This window comes from Bos mutus, chromosome 24, assembly GCF_027580195.1.
Source record: "Bos mutus isolate GX-2022 chromosome 24, NWIPB_WYAK_1.1, whole genome shotgun sequence".
NCBI classification, from domain to species: domain Eukaryota; kingdom Metazoa; phylum Chordata; class Mammalia; order Artiodactyla; family Bovidae; genus Bos; species Bos mutus.
In genome coordinates, this window is record NC_091640.1 from 58174085 (window position 1) to 58198382 (window position 24298).

The window sequence follows — 24298 nt, forward strand, 5'->3', positions numbered from 1 at the left end:
ACAGTCCATGGGGTTGCAAAGAGTCCGACATGACTGAGCACGCACATGTGTTTCTAATAAGTACATCCAGTTTTGTTCTTGACACAGAGAAGAACTTACATTTGTGGAGCTGGATTTGGGGCATTCGAACTTACGTTTTTCAAAATTTAAGGCAATTAATTCAGTGAATGTTTATTGACCTCTTGGTCTGAAACGTGCTTGGATGAAGGCACAGCTCCTCCATCACAGGGGAGACGGCCAGCGGTGACAGGCCTTCCAGCGTGTTGGACTAGGCGAGAGTCTGGGCGGCTTCCTGGAGCAGACCATCCCCCGCCCCAGACTCCCAGGGTGATTCAGCGTTGGAGGGGCAGACAGGAAGGAGGGACATTCCAGGCAGAAAGACAGGCAAGTGCGGGCCTGGTGCCTCCTGTATAATGGAGCAGAGGAAATGGGTGTGGGTGTGGGACGATGAGCCTGGAGAAGCAGGTCTGGTCACGAAAGGCCTTTTAAACTGAGCTCAAGTCTGGAAATGATCTGAAAGAGCATTGCAATCAAGCCTGACTGCACAGAGCATCTCCTGGGAGTTTTTTTTTTTTAAGGTCTGTTATGACTTTTATTTCCCAACAATGACCAGGTTAATACAACATAATTTGCAGATACAATTGCCCTCCACTAATTGTATTTTGTCCTACACTTCTCAATACTGTACAATTCCAATCTTTGATAATTAAAAAAAAAACAGGAAAAAAAAGGGGGGAAGCTATTAACTAAATGGAACAATGTCAAATAAGATGCAAAAAAAATTATATCCTGGAAACTTTTGAAAAAACAATTAATGCCCTCGCCTCTCCCCTGGCCGATTAAGTCACTCTGTGAGGAGGAAGCCTGGGCCTTAGCATATTTTAAAAAGTTGCTCCAGGTGATTCTAATGTCTGCCCAGGAATGAGAATCCTGGCCCTAGATAAGAGATCTGCCAGGTTTTTCTCTAAAGAAACAGACGGTAAATATTTTCGGCTCTGTGGGCCTTACAGTCTCCATTGCAACTACTCAGTTTTGTCTGCATTAACGAAGCAGCGTTGGTAATAGGTAAACAGATGAGATAGCTGTACTGCAAGAAAATCACGTATAAAAACAGGCAGGCCCGGTTCACCAACTCCTGCTTGAGATTATGGAATACCTGAGAAGAAATTTTTAAAATACTGATTTTAAAATTTCTGTTCATATTTTATCGTATATACACTCTATTTGCTAAATAATATGTGAGTCTCATAATCATCAGTTACTTGGACTTCCTTCTCCAAGAGTTGCCCGTTCATATCCTTAGCAGATTTTCAATCAGTTACTTTGACTTTTAAAACATTTCTGATTTCTAAGGTTCTTTATACGATCTGAATACAATTCTTTTCTAAAACTATAATTGTATTGATTTATTTGTTGTTGGCTGAGCCAGGCGGCCTCTGTTGCCCCGAGCTGGCTTTCTCTAGCTGCGGTTCGACGGCTTCTCCTGGGGGGAGCACGGCTCTAAGGCGTGTGGGGTACACGGGCCTAGCTGCTCCATGCCATGTGTGGTCTTCTCAAACCAGGGGTTGAGCCTGTGTCCCCTGCACTGACAGGCGGATTTTTCGCCCACTGAACCACCATGGAGGTCCTGAATACAATTTTTTTTTTTCTGAATACAATTCTTTATCCAAGTTATTAATACAGTAGATACATCCTCTCCCTTGACAGCTACCTTTTAACTTTTGTTCATGGTGCCTTGGAGGTGTTGTAAGAAGGGGAGGGACTTGGTCAATCTTGTGATTCAGGCTGTTTAGCTTAAAAGATGATCACTGGCTGTAAGTGACCGTGGACACCAGCTCTAAGGTTTTGAGTGTGGTCAGAGCTGAGGAGAGTCACTCCCACGGGAGGGAAAAGGGAAGAGTCAGTTATACTCATTCTGGCAATAACCCAGAACCATAAAATAGAGGCCAGTGATATCAGACACCCACTGTTAAGCCCAAGCGGCCAGCGCAGCAGAACAGAAGAGGACAGGGTTCACAGCGAAGGTCTGGTTACCTTCGGCAGCTCAGCAGGGACCATCTTCCCAGTTATGGCCGGGAAGCCTTCAAAATAACAAACTACTTTCTTAAAGAGCACTCACGTAAGCCAAATGCAATTGATTCAACCTGATTCTGCATTATATCTCAGGAACCCAGTCATTAGTCGAAACAGAGGCAGAACTGCTGTGTGATTTGCCAGCTGTATTTGGGTTTTCTCCCCACTCATTCTAAGGAAGATCAATATCTTTAGCTACAGATAAGAACTGACAACCAAAACAGGGTCTTTTTGTGTATTTTAGGGGGCAAAAAGTTAGAGGTTAAGATTAAAATGAATTTGAACACACAGCTCTGATTCTCATTTGCTAGTTTGAATACTCAGTTCTGAATCTTGCTAGCAATTAAACAGAAGTAGATTTGTATTGAAGTGTATAGTACTTATCACCTCTGTGCTTCAGATTTCTCACTGTCCTGTCACTTAACAACGATGTGGCCCTGGGCGAGTGACCTGAGCTCCCTGTGCCTCGGAAACTGACATTGGTGCAATGTGTGTGTATAGTTCTGTATCATTTAAGCACACGTGTAGATCTGTGTAACTCATACCACAATCAAGACACAGGGATTCATCACCACAAACCTACCTCTTGCAACCACTTTGTAGACATACGCAACGCCCTCCCTCCACCATCACCAGCGTCATAACCCTTAGCAACCAGTTGTAATCATGTGTGTTGTGCGTCAAGTCGATTCGGCAGTGTCTGACTCTTTGTGACCCTGTGGGCTGTAGACAACCAGCCTTCTCTGCTCCTGGGATTCTCCAGGCAAGAACACTGGAGTGGGCTGCCATGCCCTCCTCCAGGGCATCTTCCCGACCCAGGGGCTGCACCCGCGTCTTTTATGTCTCCTGCGTTGGCAGGCGGGCTCTTTACCACTAGGCCACCTGGGACGTTACCGCTGTTCCAGAAAATGAAAATTGTGAAAGCTGCCCAACTCACTTTATAAATTTGACTATAACTTTGATTCCAAAACTAAAAAAGGGGGGGAGAAAGTGGTCCAATGATTAGAGAGAAATAAATAAGGCCATAGAACTATTGAGAAAGTCCAACAAAATCTCCAGGTTCCAGAACAAATAACAAAAATTGATAGCAATTTTCCACACAAGCAACAATCAGTTGGAAACTATTGAAATTAAAACACCAAGGAAAATAGCAAACGACACACTACCTAGGAATGTTTATGTAAACTTTTTTTTTTGGCCGTGCAGCTCGGCCTGCGGGATCTCAGTTCCTCTACCAGGGATTGAACCCGTGGCCCTGCAGTGAAAGCATGGAGTCTTAACCCTGGACCACCGGGGAAAGTCCCTGTAATCTGTTTTAAGATTATCATGGAAAAATACAAAATGATAAATAAGGACACAGAAGATGATTTCAGTAACTTGTGTGACATCCAGTGATGGCTTGATACAAAAATGACGTCTGTTTCCCCCAAATAACCTGTAAGTGTGAAGCAGTTTCAATCAGTATTCTAGTTGGATATTTTGAAGAGCTCAGTAATTTTTTTTCTGAATTTTTTTGCAATTTCTAAAAATTTCCTGAATTTTTCTGAACATGAATTTTCTGAAATTTGTATGAATGGCTAGCAGTTCACAAACATTAACTGGCTCAACTTTGCAAAGATGACTAAAGGCTTAATACTCAATATACTTCAAATCCGAAATAATAAAAACCATACGGTTCTGGTATTAGAACCAGGACTGGCTTCATAGACATGAGACCTTTGCAGTCACACAGGGCCCCGCATTTAAAGGGGCCCCATGCTTTCTTTAATGTGATTTTCTGTCACCATCTTGAAATGCTTAATTAATTCTTAAACAAGAGGCCCTGTATTTTCATTTTGTATTAGTCCTGCAAATTATGTCATCAGTATTGGCTAGAACAAAGGCTGTTCAAGAATAGAACAAAAATTACAGTCTCAAAAGAATGGATTTCTATCAAATAAAGGACATTATAGATTAAAAAAAAAAACCAAAACCCTCCCAGATAACTGAGGGTATTTTTGATGACTCAGGTAGACAAGGACCAATATACACAATAATCAGGAGCTCTTGCAAATCAAAAAAGAAAATTCATTAAGAAATGGGCAAAGGATATAAACAGGTACTTTACAGAAGAGAAAACTGACATGGCTTAGATATTTTGAACAAAAATATCCTGACTTATTTTTAATTATAGAAACAAAAATCTAAGTAACTGGGTATCATTTTATATCTATCAACCACCACAAATGGGAAAGCTGAACCATGCAGAGAGGAACCAGCATTCCTGAGGATATAGTCTGGGCAGTCACTCTGGAACAATCTGGTGGGATTTACACGGTATTTGTGTACCTTGTGTCCGACTCATTGTGACCCTATGGACCATAGCCCACCAGGCTCCTCTGTGCATGGGGATTCTCTAGGCAAGAATACTACAGTGGGTTGCCATTCCCTTCTCCAAGGGATCTTTCTGACCCAGGGAGGGAACACGAATCTCTTCCGTCTCCTGGTCTCCTGCATTGGCAAGTGGGTTCTTTACTACTAGGGTCAGCTGGGAAGCCCCCACAGGGTGTAAATCTGAACTAAAGCCTCATGTAAGTTGAGGAATTTGTCCCCATGTTTTTGTGGGTTACAGACCATCTATGTGTCCACCACTCAGAGAACAGCAAAGTGTAAAACGGTGATGAATTATCATACAGTAGTTAGAAGCTCTGGACACAATAACACCATCAGTCCAGTTCAGTTCAGTTCAGTCGCTCAGTCGTATTTGACTCTTTGCAACCTCATAGACTGCAGCACGCCAGGCCTCCCTGTCCATCACCAACTCCCGGAGTTGACTCAAACTCACGTCCATTGAGTCGGTGATGCCATCCAGCCATCTCATCCTCTGTCGTCCCCTTCTCCTCCTGCCCCCAATCCCTCCCAGCATCAGAGTCTTTTCCAATGAGTCAACTCTTCGCATGAGGTGGCCAAAGTACTGGAGTTTCAGCTTTAGCATCATTCCTTCCAAAGAACACCCAGGGCTGATCTCCTTCAGAATGGACTGGCTGGATCTCCTTGCAGTCCAAGGGACTCTCAAGAGTCTTCTCCAACACCACAGTTCAAAAGCATCAATTCTTCGGCGCTTAGCTTTCTTCACAGTCCAACTCTCCCATCCATACATGACCACTGGAAAAACGATAGCCTTGACTAGACCGACCTTTGTTGGCAAAGTAATGTCTCTGCTTTTGAATATGCTATCTAGGTTGGTCATAACTTTCCTTCCAAGGAGTAAGCGTCTTTTAATTTTGGCATCTGGTCCCATAACTTCATGGGAAATAGATGGGGAAACAGTGGAAACAGTGTCAGACTTTATTTTGGGGGGCTCCAAAATCACTGCAGTAACACCATAAACAGTACCAAACCGTGGAAACAGGAGATCTGAAGCAGAAAGCCTTTAACATAAATGACAAATAGACTTACAGAAGACAAGAACACGACAAATGAGATGGTGCATATCAAACATGAGCGTTGGAGGAATTGGGGGAGGGAAAAGAGAAAGGGAAAGTTGAAGAAAGAGGAAAGGAAATGAATTATTTAAAATGAAGGGGGAAAGGAAATATACGAGCACAAACAAACCAAGTAAGAATTTTATAGGACCACGGCTAAGAGAGCCATGAACTATGGGACTTGATTACTGCACTTTTTCGCTCCCAAGATTAAAAACCGAACGAACAAACATACAAAACCTCTCTCCAAAATAAGGTCCTACGAAATTGTATATAAAAAAATTTTAAGAGTATTTTCTCCTGGGTGTATAGAGGAGAGAGGAAAGCCACCAATTTTACTTACGTCTTTCTTACTCCCCAGAGCGTGAATGCAGAGTCTTCATCTTTTTTAGCAACAAATCGCGCGCGACAACATACATCGTGGTTCTCTGCGGTGAAGAGAGGGGCTCCGGACGAAGAACGCAGGCTCGAGAGTGTTACCGAAATACTCTCTTCTTTCTCGGTTCCTTTAAGTTTTAGAGGTTTGGAAGGGGGAGCTGAGCGCTGATGAATTCATCTGAAGCAAGGACGCTAACGCTGCCCACTTCTGTTTGAAACGCAGTGTATGACTCGGTCGGGAAGCTGGGCAGCAACGTTCTGGACGGAAACGTGGACAGGCTGGGCTCTTACAGCGAGTGTCTCTCCACCCGCGCGCCCGCCGGGCGCTTCCGGGGCCGCTACTGCAAGCTCCACGTGGCGCAGGTGAGCGGGCGTCTGCGCGTGCGCGCTTCAAGGGACCCGAGCTCGTGATGGAAACCCGGTACATGCCTGTGTGTGTGTGTCCGTATTTGCTCAGTCCGTATCCGACTCTTTCCGACCCCATGGACTGATTGCTTATCTTCATTCAAAAAAAAAAAAAAAAAAAAAAAGCTATTAAGGTGTTTTGCAAAAAGTTTAAATTTTAAACAGTTGGCAGAAACTTTCTTGCACGTCCTGAGTGTGGAGGTATAGGAGATAGTTGTCCGCAGGCCAAACAGGGCTTCATATGCTCCTCCCACCACACTGCAGGGACAAGACCCCTGGATGATCTTTGTGGGGAACCCAAGGTCCAGTCTCAGCCAGTGTTCCCGAGCGTTAACTCCTTACTCACCGGCAGTGTTTGGAATACCGAAGGAAGTGGGCTCCCCATTACCCATAGTCCTTTCCCAGAAACTGAGCTCCGAGACAGGAATCTGAAGCTGTCTCAGCAAATGCCCAAGCCCTTTATGAATGCATCACGGAGTAGGGTCACAGGGCTGACCGTCTTCAAAGCACGTTAATTCTTTGACTTCTGGGGGGAGAAAAAACTAGGAACAGCACAACCTCTTATTAAATACAAAGATATACTTCATGTATGCATACAACACTGAAAGAAAATGCATTACTGTTTGGCTAATGACAACAATATAAAATAATGACACGAAATCCAAGCTCTCTGATGTTAATGCTGTAAAATGGTCTCACAACGGTTAACCTTTGGAGACATGCAGAGTAGCACCCAGCTCTACTGGTCGCGCTGAGGATTTGACAATGATGGCTTGAGGGTTTAATCAGGGAGTACAAAAGTCATACCCTATTTTCAAAGCAGATTAATGGCTTTGATATCAGAACAAAAGGTCAGACCTATACAATCCTGTAAGTTGCATGCTTAGAAGAAGCATCCCAGCAATTTTTATTTATAATTTGATCTTTGCTTTATTGGGACCGGCATTCTAATTATTGGCTTGATGTATTAACACAATCTTTACTTGATACATGATGTCCTGCTGCGAAGAAATGGCAAGTTGGCAAGTTTGTCGGAAATTGTATGAATTAACTCAATGACCTGTCATACAGGAGAGAGCGGCACTGGGGCAGACTATCCCACACTGGGGGCTGCTTTTTTAATAATCGGCTGCATTGACCCTTAGAGGCAAGATGGAGCTGACTACAGCGTGGGGGTGTGTGTGCCCGACTCCTGCAGTGAAGAGGACGTGACCGCCATGTCTCGGATGGGTAAGTGCCAGGGACACGCGTCAGATCTGAAGACCCCCAGCCTCTTGGAGCCGCCTGGCCATTCTCTTGGGATTGAACCAAGCTTTCATCCTAATAAATTCAATAAACCGAGACTAATGGAGTTTAGGGACTTTGGGAGTGCTGGTGGAGGATAGTAAGGGAGTGGATAAGAAGGAAAAAGACATTAAAGAGAAGGTAGGAGCTGAATCTTTATGTATTAATAATAACATTTTAAGCCTACTCTTCCCTCACCCTCAGCTGCCAGGCTAGGTCTGAAGAAAGGCACTGGGTGGTGTCTGGTTTCCATATTGTGTGTGCTCTTTGCTGTGGCCCACCTGCAGAAGTAGGTCAGGTGCCAAGGCCAGCAGGCCATTCTGGACTGGGACTGTGAGAAGCCAATGTGTTGTGATGGATTAGCGTTAAGAGGCCGGCATTTGGTCCTGGTTGTCACCTCCCAGCTGTGTGATCCTGGGCAAATCACTTAATCTGCCCCAGCTCCAGTCTCTTCCTCTGTGCAGAGAGGGGTGGATCCTGGCGTTGAGTCTGGCCCTGACTCTCTGCCCTTAGCCACCAGAATGAAAACATTTTAGTCCACGTGGAAACCAACTTGGCTTCCTTGAACTCTTTCAAATTTTTCAAAGGAAGAGCTTTAAAACCTACAATTTATTTTTTTTCTACTAGTGTCTTTTGTACTTAAGCTGGTTATCTGAATAAGAACTAATGTGACACTTTAAAAGGAGAACACTCTTTCTCTACACCCAGAAACTTCCACCACCAAATGTGTGGGCTTCCTCATCACACTATGCGGTATGACGCTGAGTATCTGAAGGTGGTGCTGACCCCACAGATTAAGGGCTCAGTTCTGCAAGGCGGCCACCCGCTTCAGATGCCAGTTGTAAGGAGTGGGTCCCAAGGCCCCCCATTACTTCTGCGCAACTTGCCTGCAAATCAGGGGATCCCAGGGCTCCGATTTGTTCCCTACATCCTGTCCAGGGCTTCCCAGGCGGTGCTAGTAGTAAAAAACCCACCTGCAATGCAGAAGACATGAGAGATGCAGGTGCGATCCCTGGGTGGGGAAGATCCCCTGGAGGAGGGCATGGCAACCCTCTCCAGTGTTCTTGCCTGGAGAATCCCATGGACAGAGAAGTCTGGTGGGCTACGGTCCTTAGGGTCACAAAGAGTTAGACACGACCGAAGCAGGCTTAGCATGCACACTTCCTCTCTGGGTGGTTCCTCTGATTGGTTCCCCCGGTCAAACCCTCCCCACATTTGATCATTTGCTCTAACGGCTCACAGAACTCAGGGGAACACATGACTTGTTATTACCGACTTATTATAAAGTGCAGGACCCTGTTCCCCATTAGGAACCAGGCCACACAGCAGGAGGGGAGCAGAGAGCGAGGGGGTGAAGACTTGCCTGCTTTGTCCCATCGCTCCCCACCTGAACCTGTCCCCCCCGCACTCCAAGGAAAAGTTGTCCTTCAGGAAACCAGTTTCTGGTGACAGAAAGGTTGGGGACTGCTGTTATAACGGACAAAACCCAGGAAGAGCTGAATGGGAGAGACACAGAGGGCAGGGCACAGGGGAAGGGGCGTAGACAGTATGCACCCTCTCAGGGTGCCCACCCTCCCAGGCCCTCGGGGAGTTCAGCAGCCTGGAAGCTCTCTGACCCCCTTTGTTTAGAGTTTGTGCGGACGGTCCATCATGTAGGCGTGATCGATTCCATCACTGGCCATTGGCGATGACTCAGCCCCCAGCCCCCTCTTTGCTTCCTGGAGGATGGGGACGGGGCTGGAACCCCAAGCCTAGCGCATGGTTGGTTTCTGACAGCCGGCTCCTCTCCTGCCACAGTCACTGTAGTAGCCTGAACTCAAGTGTGGTTGAAAGGGGCTGATAATGAATAACAACAGATGCTCTTCCTGCCCACCACTCAGGAAGTTCCACGGGCTTTAGGAGCTCCGTAGCAGGAACAGGGGATGAAGACTGCATATATCTCTCTTATCGTATTACAGTGTCACACACATTATTAAAAGCCTCTTTTAGAAAAGTGTTTATTCGGCTGTGCCGGTTCTTGGTGGAGGCGTGCAGGAGCATCGATGCTTGCACCGTTTGAGGGCTCAGCTGCAGCACGCGGGATCCGGCTCCCTGACCAGGGATTGGACCCGAGCCTCCTGCACTGGGAGCTCGGAGTCTTAGCCACTGGAGCCGGGAGAAGTCCCGCAAACCCTCTTTTTAAAAAATAATGAGTTCATCTGTATTTTCGGTTGCTCTGAGTTTCCGTTACTTTGCACGGGCTTTCTCTAGCTGTGGCGAGCAGGGGCCACCCCTTTTCGCAGCGCAGCGGCTTCTCTTGCGGAGCTCAGGCTCTAGACTCGCGGGCTTCCGTAATTGTGACGCTCGGGCTGAGTAGCTGCGACCCACGGGCTTAGCTGCTCCAAGGCATGTGGAATCTTCCCAGACCAGGGCCTGAACCTGAGTCCCTGCATTGGCAGGTGGGTTCTTATCCACTGTGCCACCGGGAAGTTCCTAAAGGCCCTCTTTTAAGTGTTGATATTGCAGTCAGCTTTTGATAATTTTAAACTGTCCTCTGAATTTGTGATTATCCCAACAACTTCAGGTATGTTACCTCTCTATCTAAACCAAATATTTCAGGTGGAGTTAAAAAGAAAACCATGATCACTGTATGGGTCCTTGTGCTATTCAGTAGGACCTTGTTGCTTATCCATTCTGTATGTAACAGTTTGCATCTGCTGGGATCATTTTCTTAGGTTTGTTTTTGATTTGATCACTGCTAGTGTATAGAAATACAAGTGATTTTTGTATTTTGGTCCCATGTCCATAACCTTGCTGAATTCATTTATTATTTCTAGGGTTTTTTTAGTGTATTCCTTAAGATTTGTTATGTACAAGGTCATGTTATCTGCAAAAAGATATTTTAAAGCATTATTTTTTTTTTTTAAAGAAAACTAGTTGTTATATATCAAACTTAAATTTCAATTCTTGTTGGATAAGCCGTAAATATCCTAGAGGCCAAGATAGATTTTCAAGATTGTTATTAGCATATCTAGTGAATACTCTCTAATGAGTTAATGGTCATTATTATTCAGAAATTCATCGATTAGTCTAGTTTTTCTGCCTAATGTTAAGCTTTTTAGCCAGAGATGATATAAGAATAGAATGGAAGGTTAGAAATTGTTATCGATACGAAGATGTCTTGATGATTCTCTTTGAAGAACTGGAGAAAGGAAGGGCCCTGCTTAGGATGAGCACTGCTGGCTTGGTGAACGTGTTAGTGGAACTCTCTGCCAGGCTGTTTATCTGGCTTCTGCGCAGAGGCAGCAGGTATAAATGGGGGCACCTGGGCCCAGGGGAAAAGGTCCCCATCTGGAAAGGATTTACCAGCTATTCCTTAAAGCTTTTTGATGGAGTTGCCAATATTTCCGCTACAGACGTGGAGGAAAGCAGCTCAGCAGTGGCTGGCTCTTTATTCATGTAGAGCAGGAGGGCAGGGAGGCAACCCAAGGGAAGACCCTGGCAGGCAAACCAAGACGAAATGAGTCTGTAGCACAACAGAGCAAGGGGAAAATATCCTGGGCAGATCAGAATGTATCGTTTTGGGGCAAAAATCTGCATAGTGTGGCTGCCATTTGTTGATTCTTAGTCACTAAGTCATGTCCAGCTCTTTGCAACTGCAGCACGCCAGGCTCTCTGTCCTTCACTGTGTCCCGGAGTTTGCCCAAACTCATGTCTATTGAGTCAGTGATGCCATCCAACCGTCTCTTCTTCTGTTGCCCCTTTCTCCTGCCCTCAATCTTTCCCAGCCTCATTGTCTTCCGCAATGAGTCCGTTCTTCGAATCAGGTGGTCAAAGTATTGGAGCTTCAGCGTCAGCATCAGTCCTTCTAATGAATATTCAGGGTTGATACTGGTTTGACCTCCTTGCTGTCCAAGGAACTCTCAAGATGTTATAAAATTTTAACCAACAGACTTCATGTGAGTTCCTGAGAATGAAAATGTGGAGCACCAGAAAGTGTAGATAAAATCTAGGTGTGATCATCACAAACCTAGATTTAGGCTAGTTCCCTAACTGTTCACTTCTGTGTATCTCGGCACCACTTACTGTGTTCCGTTTCCAAGGGCACAGGTAGCAAAGTACCACCAGCTGGGAGGCTTACGAGGCGTCACCTACATCCCTGCCTCCGTCATCATGTAGTGTTGTTCCCTGTACCTCTCTGTGTATTGTATTATACCTCTCTGTGTCTGAGTTTCCTCCTTTGTATAAACACACCAGAGACACTGGGTTTGGAACTTACTCTAACCTAGTATGCATGCATGCATGCTAAGTCGCTTCAGTCGTGTCCAGCTCTTTTTGAACCCCATGGACTGTAGCTTGCCAGGCTCCTCTACCCATGGGATTCTTCAGGTAAGAATCCTGGAGTGGGTTGCTCTCCTCCAGGGGATCTTTCTGACCCAGGGATCGAACCTGTGTCTGTCTCCTGCCTGGGCAGGTGGGTTCTTCACCGCTAGCACCGCCTGGGAAGCCCAGCATAGTGTGGCCTCATCTTAAGGTGATTTCCTCTGCAAAGACTCTGTTTCCAAATAAGGTCATGTTCACAGTGTTACCAAACTCAACAGTTCCTGGGGGAGAGGGAGAGGTATTAGGGTTTGAACCTTTCTGGAGTGGACGCAATTTAATCCAGAACACTACCTGATACCTAGTTCCCCATTTAGCTTGCTAATCTGCCTGTAAGGCAGTTGGTGGGCCAGGAACAGAGCATGGGAGAGGAAAAGGGGTGGGGCTGAAGCCAGGGGCTGGGGTCCTGCAGAAGCCCCTGTGTGCTCTTAACTCAGGCCCCACACAGAAGGGGTGGGCTGGAGTCTGGTGGCCTGAGCTGATGACACCTCCAATGTGACCAAGCTCAGGCCTTGCTGAGATCTCCCCCAGCATGCACACGCACGCACACACACGCACATTTCCAACACTCTTTGGGTTTTGGGGTTGGGCCAGAGCTATTTAAGTCTTCCCTGGTGGCCCAGACGGTAAAGGATCTGCCTGCAATGCAGGAGACTTGGGTTCAATCCCTGGGTCAGGAAGATCCTCTGGAGAAGGGAATGGCAACCCACTCCAGTATTCTGGCCTGGAGAATCCCATGGAGAGAGGAGCCTGGTGGGCTATAGTCCATGAGGTCCCAAAAAGTCGGACATGACTGAGTGACTGACACACACACAGAGCTTTTTAGAGGTCAAAAACTCCCTGCCAAACTACGGAGTGGTGTGGTGATGGCGCAGAGCTGATCTAGGAGCGTCATAGTCAGTAGTAGCCAAGGCCTGGAATGTGTTTGGGTCTGGGGGGGGGACAGTGGTCACCTTGTGGACAAAGAGGTTATCATCTTGTAGGTCTGACCGCTCAGCAGTGAGGACCTAGGTCTCCCATGTCCTTCAGAATTTGGACTCTGCTGCCCAACGTGTCAGATTTCATCCACAGACAAGACTGCTGACCCTGTGGTTAGGGGTTCCCCCGGCGCCGGGGAGGTGACGTCTGTTGCACCTTCTCCATGATTTAGACGCAGGAGGCAAAGCCAGAGCAGCAATGAAGACCCAGCACAGCCAAAGATAAATACTGAAGTTAGAGTAGAACTTCCGAGGGGAATAGCTGCATCGGCGGGTCAGAACACTCTTTTCAGTGTCAGGGTTTATTGGGGAAATTAAAGTACCACCAGGACGTAGCTTGGGAGCACCTGGACTCGGACGATGAGGAATCTGCTGCCCTGGCCCTTGGGGACCTCTGACTGAGCCCCCCGTGCTTGGCCGGTGCTGAGCATCCATGGGCAGCTCTTGCTTCCCATCTCCACCTCTAACAGGTGACGGGAAGACTCACAAGGACTCACACGTTATTAATCTAAGTGGCCTGTTTGAACATTCCAGAAAGCCTCTGGTCACTCTCATGGGAACAGTGGATCCGGGAGGTGGCAGGCGCACGAGAGTACATTTTGTTCGACCCACGCTTCCTCGTTACACATGTGAGAGGGTGAGAGCCAGAGAGGTGAAGGGACCCGCCCAGAGTCCCACAGCAAGGTGGCGCGAACCCCACGCTTCTGAACGCAGGTCTGGTAGTGTGGCCAGCTGGGGTGGTCTGAGGGAACGAAAAGACCACATCCTTCAGGTTCCCACAGACCTGGGGTGAGTTCTGGCCCTGCCGCTCGGCGGCAATCGTCATAAAGACGAGCTCTGACTCAATGGCGGGCACTAAGTGCTTTAGAATTGGGGCTACATGTAATCTTCACAACAACCGTGTGAAGTCGGTGCTATTACCTCCATTTCACCAAGAGGGAAACCGAGACACACAGAGATTCGGCTACCTCGCCCAAGGTCATAGTCAGGGGTGGATGTGGACTCCCACACTGCAGACCCTGTGTTCTTAACCGCTGCGCTCAGGCTCATGAAGTTATTTATGGAGAATCTTCCTTGTCTGTAAAAGAAGGTGAACAACGGCTCCTTCTAGGGATGTTGACAGATTAAAAACAATGACTAAGGCATGTCTCAGAGCGAGTGGGCACTTAACGGCAGTCGTTTTTTCCTTGTTTATAACAGTGTTGCTATTATGTTTATTTAAAAATGTTTTTATTTAGTTGGCTGCCTTGGGTCTTAGTTGCAGATGCAGGATGTTCGTTGCATCATGTGAGATCTTTGTGGCGTGGGGGCTTAGTCACTCTGCATCACGTGGGATCTTAGTTCCCTGACCAGGGATTGAACCTGCGTGCCCTGCACGGCAAGGCAGGTGCTTAACCGCTGGACCACCAGAGAAGTCCTTAGTGTTGTTCTTTTATTAGACCACACTGTGTCCTCCATCCTTTGCTGAGATTTTGCAAGTCCCCTGGTCTGGTGTTCTCAAACTGCTGTGCTTAGTCACTCAGTCATATCCGAATCTTTGCGACCCATGGGCATTAGCCCGCCAGGCTCCCCTGTCCATGGGATTTTTCAGGTAAGAATACAGGAGTGGGTTGCCATGTCCTCCTCCTCCAGGGGATCTTCCCAACCGGGATTCTGAAAGTATGCATTCCAGTTAGCAGCAGGAGCTCCTGGGAATGTTAGAAATGGAAATTCTTAGGCAGTGAGGGGAGGCAGAGAGCAGTCTATTTCCTGGGCCCTCCAGGTAATTCTAAGGCACGCTGACATTTGAGGCCTCTGTTCCCCAGTGTCGCCAGTAATATTTTTACAAACTATTTCTCGTGGCGACTAATTCATGCTCATGCACAGTCACTCGGTGTCCAACTCTCTCGACCCCATGGATTGCAGCCCACCAGGCTCCTCTGTCCCCGGGATTCTCCAGGCAAGATGACTGCAGTGGGTTGCCATTCCCTTCTCCAGGGGATCTTCCCGAGCCAGGGATCAACCCCGAGTCTCCTGCACCCTGAGCCATCGGTGATCGATTAGCTGTGTCCTCGGCTGGTGCCTCTTATCTTCAGACTCAGACAGCACCTTCCCCTAGCTCGTAGCACCCTATTTTTACACCTCGTGTTGCAGTTTTCTCTCTTGTGGGGACCTGCTCACAGCAAGATTTGAGGCAGCAACGGGGTTTCCATGGACTGTCTTTCCCTGTCCAGGGGCTGGGAAAAGATGCAGAGCCTGGGCAGGCTGAGGACACAGAGGACCCACAGTCCACCTCCATCTGGGCCTATGGTACCCAGGTCTCTGAGTTTCAGCATCTTTGAGCTCTAATTTCCCCACCTGTAAATCGGATATATTAAAGCCAGATGCCCTTTGTAATGTCAAGATTTGATTTTGAAATGATAAATATGAAAGCTCTTGGAAAAGTGTCAAGTTTTTATTGCCAAGCAAAGTATTACTAACGCAATCTTATTTTTTTTTCTCCTTTCTCTTGGTAGATATTTTAAGATTCAGAAAGGCTTCGTTCTGGGCTCCTTCCCTCGCCCTCTTTGCAGTGAACTCTTCCTCCTCGGCTGGCGGGGGTGTGGCCAGGTGTGCCACTGGACTGTTCCCCCTGGACACGTTTGTGGCTCTGTGTCTGTGAGTACAGACCGCCCAGTCCCGGGCTGCAATGTGTGTGCTGGGCTGTTTCATCAACCACTGCTCACCAGCTGCACTCGGCCGTTTCACTGTCGTTCATTGAGTGACGTCTGTCCAGTGCTCTCTGTTACCTTAACAAGAAAATTCGAATGTGTTGCAGAGGAAGCCGGCCACACCCAAGTGTGATGGGCTTTGGGGATCACTGAGAAAAGTGTCCTGTCCCGAGTTACTTCTGTTTCTATCGCGTGACCCTGACGATGAATTTCTTATATGTGTGTATATGTATATATTTGGCTGTGCCGTGTCTTTTGTTCCTGCGAGGGCTTTCCTCTAGTTTCAGCAAGTGGGGGCTACTCTCTGGTTGCAGAGCTCAGGCTTCTTGTGGCCGTGACTCATCTTGGTGCAGACACACGCTCTGGGGCGCTCGGGCCGGTAGTTGTGGCTCCTGGACTCTAGAGCACAGGCTCGGTACTGAGGTGCACGGGTTTGGCTGCTCCCCGACAGGTGGGATCCTCCCGGATCAGGGATTGAAGCCGTGTCTCCTCCATTGGCAGGTAGGTTCATTACCACTGAGCCACCAGAGAAGCCCCTGAATTTCTTTTATTTGAGGCATTGCTTCTCACCCAGACACCTCGGCAGACTTGCCTGTGAAGTCTTAGTTGCACCTGACGTGGTTCCTTAGGACATACTAAGGGCAGCAGACTTGCCGGCCCAGCGCTCAGGTCTTCTGGTAAAGAGCTTTCCTGCAAACCTCATTCTGCTGCTCCAGTGAGAGACGCCCGTGTCTGTATCATCACCCAGCCACCCAAGCTCCCTTTATAATAACCAGTGCCAATCTGATAGATACATAAATGGACCTAATTTACACTAAAAAGTTGGTGATAAGGGCTTTCCTTTCTCAGGTTCGCTGCTATTCATTCTCTTCATCCCCTTTCTATGTCTGTGTGAGCTGGGTTCTTACTGATTTTTAAAGATCATTCTATGGATGAAGGATATGACTCCTTAGTCGTATCGCCTGCAAATATCTTCCTCAGTGTCTTGATTGCTTTTTGTTTGTTATGGTGTTTTGTTTTTTAAAATTTACAGTTATCATAAGGAGTTTAGTGAAATCCGTTCATCTTTGACTTTGTAATGTCTTTCATTATTTTTTCTTAGGAAGCCACTCCTAACCCTTAGAAGTGTCTCCACTTGCCCACGTTTAGGAGCAGTGGGAGCGGGTTTTCTCCTGCACTGCTTTCTCCGCATCTCACCGCGGTGTCGGCGTGCTCCAGGCGCGGTCACACCTGTTTCATCTCCCTGCAGGGTCCTCAGCTTCCTGGGACTCGCCCTCCCTCTGGCGGGAACCGTCTATGTGGCTGCCACCGGGTGGGGGTCAGACCGCCAGGTGTCACCGGAACCCGAGGAGCCTCCGGCCGCCTACGGGAGCCTGCCTCTGAGAGCGCCGGTGGGGAGCAGGCCAGGAAGCAGAGACCAGCCGGTGGGCTGTGCGCCCGTCTCACCATCAGGAACCCCGAGCGGAGGAAAAAGTAGGCCTGTTAACAAACTCACGAGAGGTGACTTAGAGGACGGCGCTGTTAGGAAACAGTCCCTGCAGGGCTAGGGTCTGGTGATGCCTGCCAGCATCCGAAAGCCGGCTGGGAGGGTGGGTCTCTGCTCTCCACCGTTCGGTGTTTGTCTCCTATCCGTGTGTTCGCAGGCGAGGTCACTGAAAATGCCACTTTCTTTCTTGGGTACAGTTACCAAGTGTGTCTTTGCACGACGGAAAGTCTAGGTCAGAACAGCGATTGGGTTTCGCTGTAGTCCTTCTCCAGGGACCTTCCCGTGAGCACAGCGTCCATTTTCAGTGTCACAGCTACGCAGGTGACTCACAGGACCTTCCCCGCAGCACCGATGGAAGCGGTTTACATACAAGCTGGCACCAGGGCCGTGAGTGTGCAACCTGAGGGACCAGGAGCAGAACAGACCGCCCAGTGCAGAGCAGCGAGAGGCTGGGTGGGCACAACTCACAGTGGGTTGTGTTCTAGTTAAAAATCAAGAGTTTACCTTCCTGTCCACCTGCCCATATGGCAGGGCAAATGCACACACACACACACATTTTGAAATAAGAATAGCCTCACAAGTAGAGTGGAAACAACGCTACTTTTGGGTTTCCCTGATAGCTCAGTTGGTAAAGAATCTACCTGCAGTGCGGGAGACCCTGGGAGACCCTGGTTCAATTCCTGGGTCGGGAAGATCCACCGGAGAAGGCATAGGCTACCCACTCCAGTATTCTTGGGCTTCCCTGGTGGCTCAGCTGGTAAAGAATCTGCCTACAATGCGGGAGACCTGGGTTTGATCCCTGGGTTGGGAAGATTCCCCTGGAGAAGGGAAAAGCTACCCTCTCCAGTATTCCTGCCTAGAGAATTCCAAGGACAGAGGAGCCTGGCGGACTACAGTCCATGGGGTCGCAAAGAGTTGGACACGACTGAGAGCAGCTAACGCTTTCCCAAGTAGATGTGGAATAATTTTTGGCAGAGCCCCTTAGGTCCACATAATTGTCCTTCCTTCACTCCAATGAGAGGGGAAAAAAACAAAACAACATCGCAGTGACCAGACCAGAAGAATAGGAACACGTGCTCAAGTAGGTGCAGGGAACATGGCCCGTGTGGAAGCATAGTGATGACTTTATCAGATCCTGCTCGGATCCTCAGGCTAAAACAAGCACAGCAGCAGCACCAGCAAAAATACCCCAACAATGAGAAAAACGGGAAAAGCATGTTTGTACGAGGGTGATGTAAGTGCTGAGAAGACCTAGCAGTCGCTGTATGACTTCCTCCCCAAATCGGGAGGCCTCGGAAATGTTCACTGCCAGCCTTCTGCACAGCATCAAGCCCTGCTGCCCTGTTCTTTCCATTTCTGGGCCCTGGTTTGTCCTCTGAGGCCTCAGAAAATAAATCTGCTTACTCTCTTGTTTCTCTTATGACCCCATCACATGTTGAGGACAGTTTTGATGGCCTCGCCTTGAGCCTCAGTTCAGTTCAGTCACTCAGTTGTGTCCGATTCTTTGCGACCCCATGGACTGCAGCACGCCAGGCCTCCCTGTCCATCACCAACTCCCGGAGCTTGCTCAAACTCAAGTCCATGGAGTCGCTGATGCCATCCAAGCATCTCATCCTCTGTCGTCCCCTTCTCCTCCTGCCTTCATCTTTCTCAGCCTCAGACCCCTCTGTTATTTCTCACCTGACACGATGCAAGAACTCTCTCTGCTCCCCGGCTGCCAGTGTAGAAGATTCCAGGGTGGACGTGGCAGGAAGACACATGCTTAGCAGTCTCTTCTCAAACCCGCTTTAGTTTCTGACTCTGCCCTTGGTCAGGTTGTTCGACTTCTAGGAGCCTCAGTCTCCACATGTGTAAAATGGGGACATAAAACGGGGTTTGTTGAAGGAATTCAGTGAGATAATGTGTCCTCCCCTCCTCCTAACTCGCTGTTCTTTCCCTTGTTCTCTCAGTGAGACCAGAAGCAGGAGGGAAGGGTAGGGGCTTTAACTGGCCAAGACCTCTTGCTGCACGGGCCTCGCGGAGGTCAGCTGGGCCCCAGGGGCCTGCTACGTGCAGGGTGTGAGCTTGAGGGCGAGTTTACAGTCAGTCATCAGAACTCATCGTTGCTTGTCATCGCTTGAGAGGCTGCCGCACAGGGGCTTCCCTGGTGGCTCAGTGGTAAAGAATCCACCTGCCAATGAGAAAGGCGTGGGTTCGAACCCCCGTCCAGGTAGAGCACGCATGCCTCGGAGCAACGAAGCCCAAGTAGTGCTCAGCCTGTGCTCTCGAGTCTGGGGCTGCAACTACTGAGCCCAAGCACCCTGGAGCCTGTGCTGTGCATCAAGAGGAGCCAACGCAACGAGAAGCCCTCGCACCACAGCTGGAGAGTAGCCACCCTCCCCTCCACCGCTCACCGCAACTGGAGAAGACCCACACAGCAATGAGGACCCAGCGCAGCCAAAAGTGAATACATAGATGAGTAAAATTATTTTAAAAAAGGGCTAACCCACAAGCCTGTGTTTAAGGCCAGACCACAGGCAGACACACCAGGGATGGTACCAGGAATCAGCCCGGAAGCTTTAGGTTCTTCACCCAAAGTAAGACCCTCTCTGATGGGGACACTAAGGTTACCTTGGCTTTCTCAGCCGCTACCTTTACCTGTGGTCACAGAATGGGACATTTCTGTGTTCTGTGGCTGGAGCAATTTTTTTTTTATATTTAAGGTCAGTTTTCATTCCAATCCCAAAGAAAGGCAATGCCAAAGAATGCTCAAACTACTGCACAATTGCACTCATCTCACACACTAGTAAAGTAATGCTCAAAATTCTCCAAGCCAGGCTTCAGCAATACATGAACCGTGAACTTCCAGATGTTCAAGCTGGTTTTAGAAAAGGCAGAGGAACCAGAGATCAAATTGCCAACATCTGCTGGATCATGGAAAAAGCAAGAGAGTTCCAGAAAAACATCTATTTCTGATTTCTTGACTATGCCAAAGCCTTTGACTGTGTGGATTACCATAAACTGTGGAAAATTCTTCAAGAGATGGGAATTCCAGACCACCTGACCTGTCTCTTGAGAAACATGTATGCAGGTCAGGAAGCAACAGTTAGAACTGAACATGGAACAACAGACTGGTTCCAAATAGGAAAAGGAGTATGTCAAGGCTGTATACTATCAGCCTGCTTATTTAACTTGTATGCAGAGTACATCATGAGAAATGCTGGGCTGGAAGAAGCACAAGCTGGAATCAAGATTGCCGGGAGAAATATCAATCACCTCAGATATGCAGATGACACCACCTTTATGGCAGAAAGTGAAGAACTAAAAAGCCTCTTGATGAAAGTAAAAGAGGAGAGTGAAAAAGTTGGCTTAAAGCTCAACATTCAGAAAATGAAGATCATGGCATCTGGTCCCATCACTTCATGGGAAATAGATGGGGAAACAGTGGAAACAATGTCAGACTTTATTTTTGGGGGCTCCAAAATCACTACAGATGGTGACTGCAGCCATGAAATTAAAAGACGCTTACTCCTTGGAAGGAAAGTTATGACCAACCTAGATAGCATATTGAAAAGCAGAGACATTACATTGTCTACAAAGGTCCATCTAGTCAAGGCTATGGTTTTTCCACTGGTCATGTATGGATGTGAGAGTTGGACTGTGAAGAAGGCTGAGCGCTGAAGAATTGATGCTTTTGAACTGTGGTGTTGGAGAAGACTCTTGAGAGTCCCTTGGACTGCAAGGAGATCCAACCAGTCCATTCTAAAGGAGATCAGCCCTGGGTGTTCTTTGGAAGGAATGATGCTAAAGCTGAAACTCCAGTACTTTGGCCACCTCATGCGAAGAGTTGACTCATTGGAAAAGACTCTGATGCTGGGAGGGATTGGGGGCAGGAGGAGAAGGGGACGACAGAGGATGAGATGGCTGGATGGCATCACTGACTCAATGGACGTGAGTTTGGGTGAACTCCGGGAGTTGGTGATGGACAGGGAGGCCTGGCGTGCTTCGATTCATGGGGTCTCAAAGAGTCGGACACGACTGAGGGACTGAACTGACTGACTGACCATCAGAGTGAAATGTCACATTCCTGAATGTTTGGAAATAATCGAGATGGAGAGACCCTTAGGTTCAACATTTTTCTCTATTTTTACACTCTCTAGGAAGTTAAATCAGCATAACACTCTGTGTCTTTGACTTTCCTTGCAGCAGTGTAATCTTTCAGGTGTGGGATGCAGACTCTTGGGTGTGTGGGATCTAGTTCCCTGACCAGGGATTAAACACAGGCCCCCACATTGGGAGTGCCGAGCCTTAGCCACTGGACTGCCAGGGAAGTCCCTGTTCTTCACTATTTAGATGAGAAGGATAGGAACAAATATTTGAGGACATTTTCTTGAAGTTAATGGCTATGGACTTCAGCCCGGGGGCTCTTCTTCTACGGTCTGTTACTAAAAGTAGAAAGAAAGAGTTAGTCGCTCAGTCGTGTCTGACTCTTTGGGACCCCATGGACTGTAGCCAGTCAGGCTCCTCTGTCCATGGACTTATCCAGGCAAGAATACTGGAGTGGGTAGCCATTCCCTTCTCCAGGAGATTTTCCCGACCCAAGAATCGAACCTAGGTCTCCTGCATTATATAGGCAGATTTTCTTTACTGTCTGAGCTGCCAGGGAGGTCCTGGTAGTTGGCTTGTAGTAATACTGGGCTCTCAGTTACTGAGAGTGGGCTCATAGTAATAATCACTGGGAAGATCCAGAAATTCAAAGCACTGTCACACCCGGTGAGCAGCAGAATCACCCGGAGGGCTTGTCGCAGTCGGATCCCCGGGCCCAGCTGTCTAGGATTCTGATTCCGCCGGTCTAGGGTGGAGCTGGACTGCACCTTTCTGACAGTTCCCAGGTGATGCTGAAGCTACTGGTCCAGGGATCCCACTTAGGTAACTGCATGCATTGTTTAACCCCATCCTCCCTCTGCTCCTGTGGTTTAAGATACTTTTCATTTACAAATGAGCGAAACGGGGCTCAGAGTCTGCCTTCTCTCTGGACCAGTTATTTTCAGACAGTCCGGTAGCTACTGTTAGTTAAGTTCACTCGCAAGTGGAATTTAGATGGGAAAAAAAATAATGATAGCCAAATGTATTCTGTGCTTGCTTGCCAAATTAGGCCTGGGGCCAGATATTTGACAAATATTGCTCTTGAAACCTCACAACAGCCCTGCCAAAAAGTGTGCTCAGTTTGAAAGTGAAGAAAGGGTTTCCCTGATGGCTCAGTGGTAAAGAATCTGCCTGCCGATGTGAGACACAGTTTCAGTCCCTGGTCTGGGAAGATCCCACATGTCGACTAGCAAGCGGGCCTGTGTGCCACAATTATACTGGGCCTGTGCTCTAGAGTCCGGGGCCAAGACTCCCGAGCTCATGAGCCGCAGCTGCTGAAGCCGGGAGCCCCAAAGCCCTCCCTCGGCAACAACAGAGGCTCCTGCCCTGAGAAGCCAGAGCAGCACAGCGGACAGGAGCCCCACCCACTGCAGCTAGAGAAAAGCCGGCGATGCACCACAGACCCAGCCAGCCAGAAAATATAAAATTAAAAAAATTCTGATTAGGAAAAAAAAAAGTGAAGAAACAGGTTCAGAGGTAAAGGAACTGGCAGAGCTGGACAAAGCCCAGCTCTCATGACTCCCCTTTAGAGCTGGGGAACCCAGAGGAGTAGGCCCACGCCCGCTCCTGCCGAGCGAAAATCCCTCTAAGCAGGAGGGTGAGCTTCCCGTCCAGGCAGACACCTCTGAGAGCGACCCCAGGGGAAAAACTCCCCCTTACCCCTGGAACCTCACAATGCTAATTACGTTCTTCCATTTAAGAAATTGACTTAAATTTCCAGAGCTTGTTTATAAGCCTGATCTTGATTGTGAATGAGTTTCAGTTCTGCGAGGAATTCTTGTGCTCACGTTTGAGGCACCCAGCGATGTCCTGGAGAAAACAATGAATCTCCCGGAGCCAGCTTGAGTTTCGGAGGCTCCTGTTTGGCAATTCCAGACACTTCGTGGGCTCTCAGGATGAGCCAAATTAAATTTGTTTTAAACGAAAGGGAATAAATTAAGTAGAAGGCATTCACCGTTCTTTAAGTAATGGAGTTTAAACTGGTGAGTGGTAGCAGCTGTGACTCTGTCTCATTTGATTCCTGTGATCAGCCCACAATTCTAAGATCGACCTTGATTCCCATTCTGCAGTTGTGGAAATTTGGGCACAGAGAAGTTAATTCACTTGACAGAAGTCCCAGAGCTAATACGTGGCAGATTCAGAGCCAGGAGTGTCCGACTAACTCTAAGGCCGGCACCCTTCGCTGCTGCTGCCTCTGCTGCTCTGCGTTCTTAGGGATGTTGTTGCAAGCGATTCATTCTTGGGCGAGCCCCAGGGATGCCATTTCAAGCCCCACGCTGGCTTTAGGGAGTGTGTGACTTCTCAATGATGTCTAAGTTTCCCTTCGCCTAACCCTCTGTGAAACATGATGGAGGCGGGCAGGCCTTGGCATTCCTGGGGCCTGAGACGGGAAGCCTATTCTGTTATGAGATGGCGTGGGCACCAATCTCAGATCAAGACTGTTAGGGAAAGTCGAGGCTCCTAGAGGAGGGAGACCAAGTCCAGAGAGCCACAGATAGCTCAAGAGGGGACAAGGAGAACTGGGCTGAGCTTTCCACGGTCTAAGGGAGGCAGCGTCTGGGGGGCGGCCAGGATCACTGGCTTGCAGGTTTGCCTCTTGTTTGGGGGGCAGCGTGTGGCCTGCTCTGGCTTTCAGTGTGGGCAGTAATGCCTTTGCTCCTGCCCAGGTTTCCTAGGAGCCGTGGACCGCGCTCTGAAATGCTTTTCTTGGCAGAAGAATGTGCCAGCCCTCTGGACCACAAAGATGCTGGGAAGCACGTGCCCTGCCTTGAACGGCCTCCGAATGTTGAGCCTCCTCTGGATCGTGTCCGGGCACACCAGTCAGATGACTGCATGGCTGTCTCTGGGTGCGGAAGACTGAGGGATCTCTGGAGTAGTCAAGGAAGGGAGGGCCTTTCGTGTAGGAGGTCACGTCAGGCCCTAGGAGGGGAGCCTGCAGCCTTCTCGAGTGGCCTTCCTTCTCGAGACGTGGCTGTGGCCTCCATAAATGAGTGTTCTGGGCCAGTGTCCCGTGGTTGCTTTACCTTCCCTTAGGTGTAAACCAGACACGCGATTCCC

General features: G+C 48.4%; 1 protein-coding gene across 1 annotated transcript in view; it reads left to right on the forward strand.

The window, feature by feature from the left end:
* Positions 1-24298, forward strand: part of LOC102266072 (O-acyltransferase like protein) — a 68253-nt gene that overhangs the window by 11535 nt on the left and 32420 nt on the right. The window contains exons 2-6 of the mRNA XM_005910422.2: positions 6139-6274; positions 7468-7550; positions 15436-15577; positions 16880-17103; positions 23908-24087. Of these exons, the coding sequence (XP_005910484.2) occupies positions 6139-6274; positions 7468-7550; positions 15436-15577; positions 16880-17103; positions 23908-24087 (765 nt within the window). The remainder of the gene's footprint in view (positions 1-6138; positions 6275-7467; positions 7551-15435; positions 15578-16879; positions 17104-23907; positions 24088-24298) is intronic.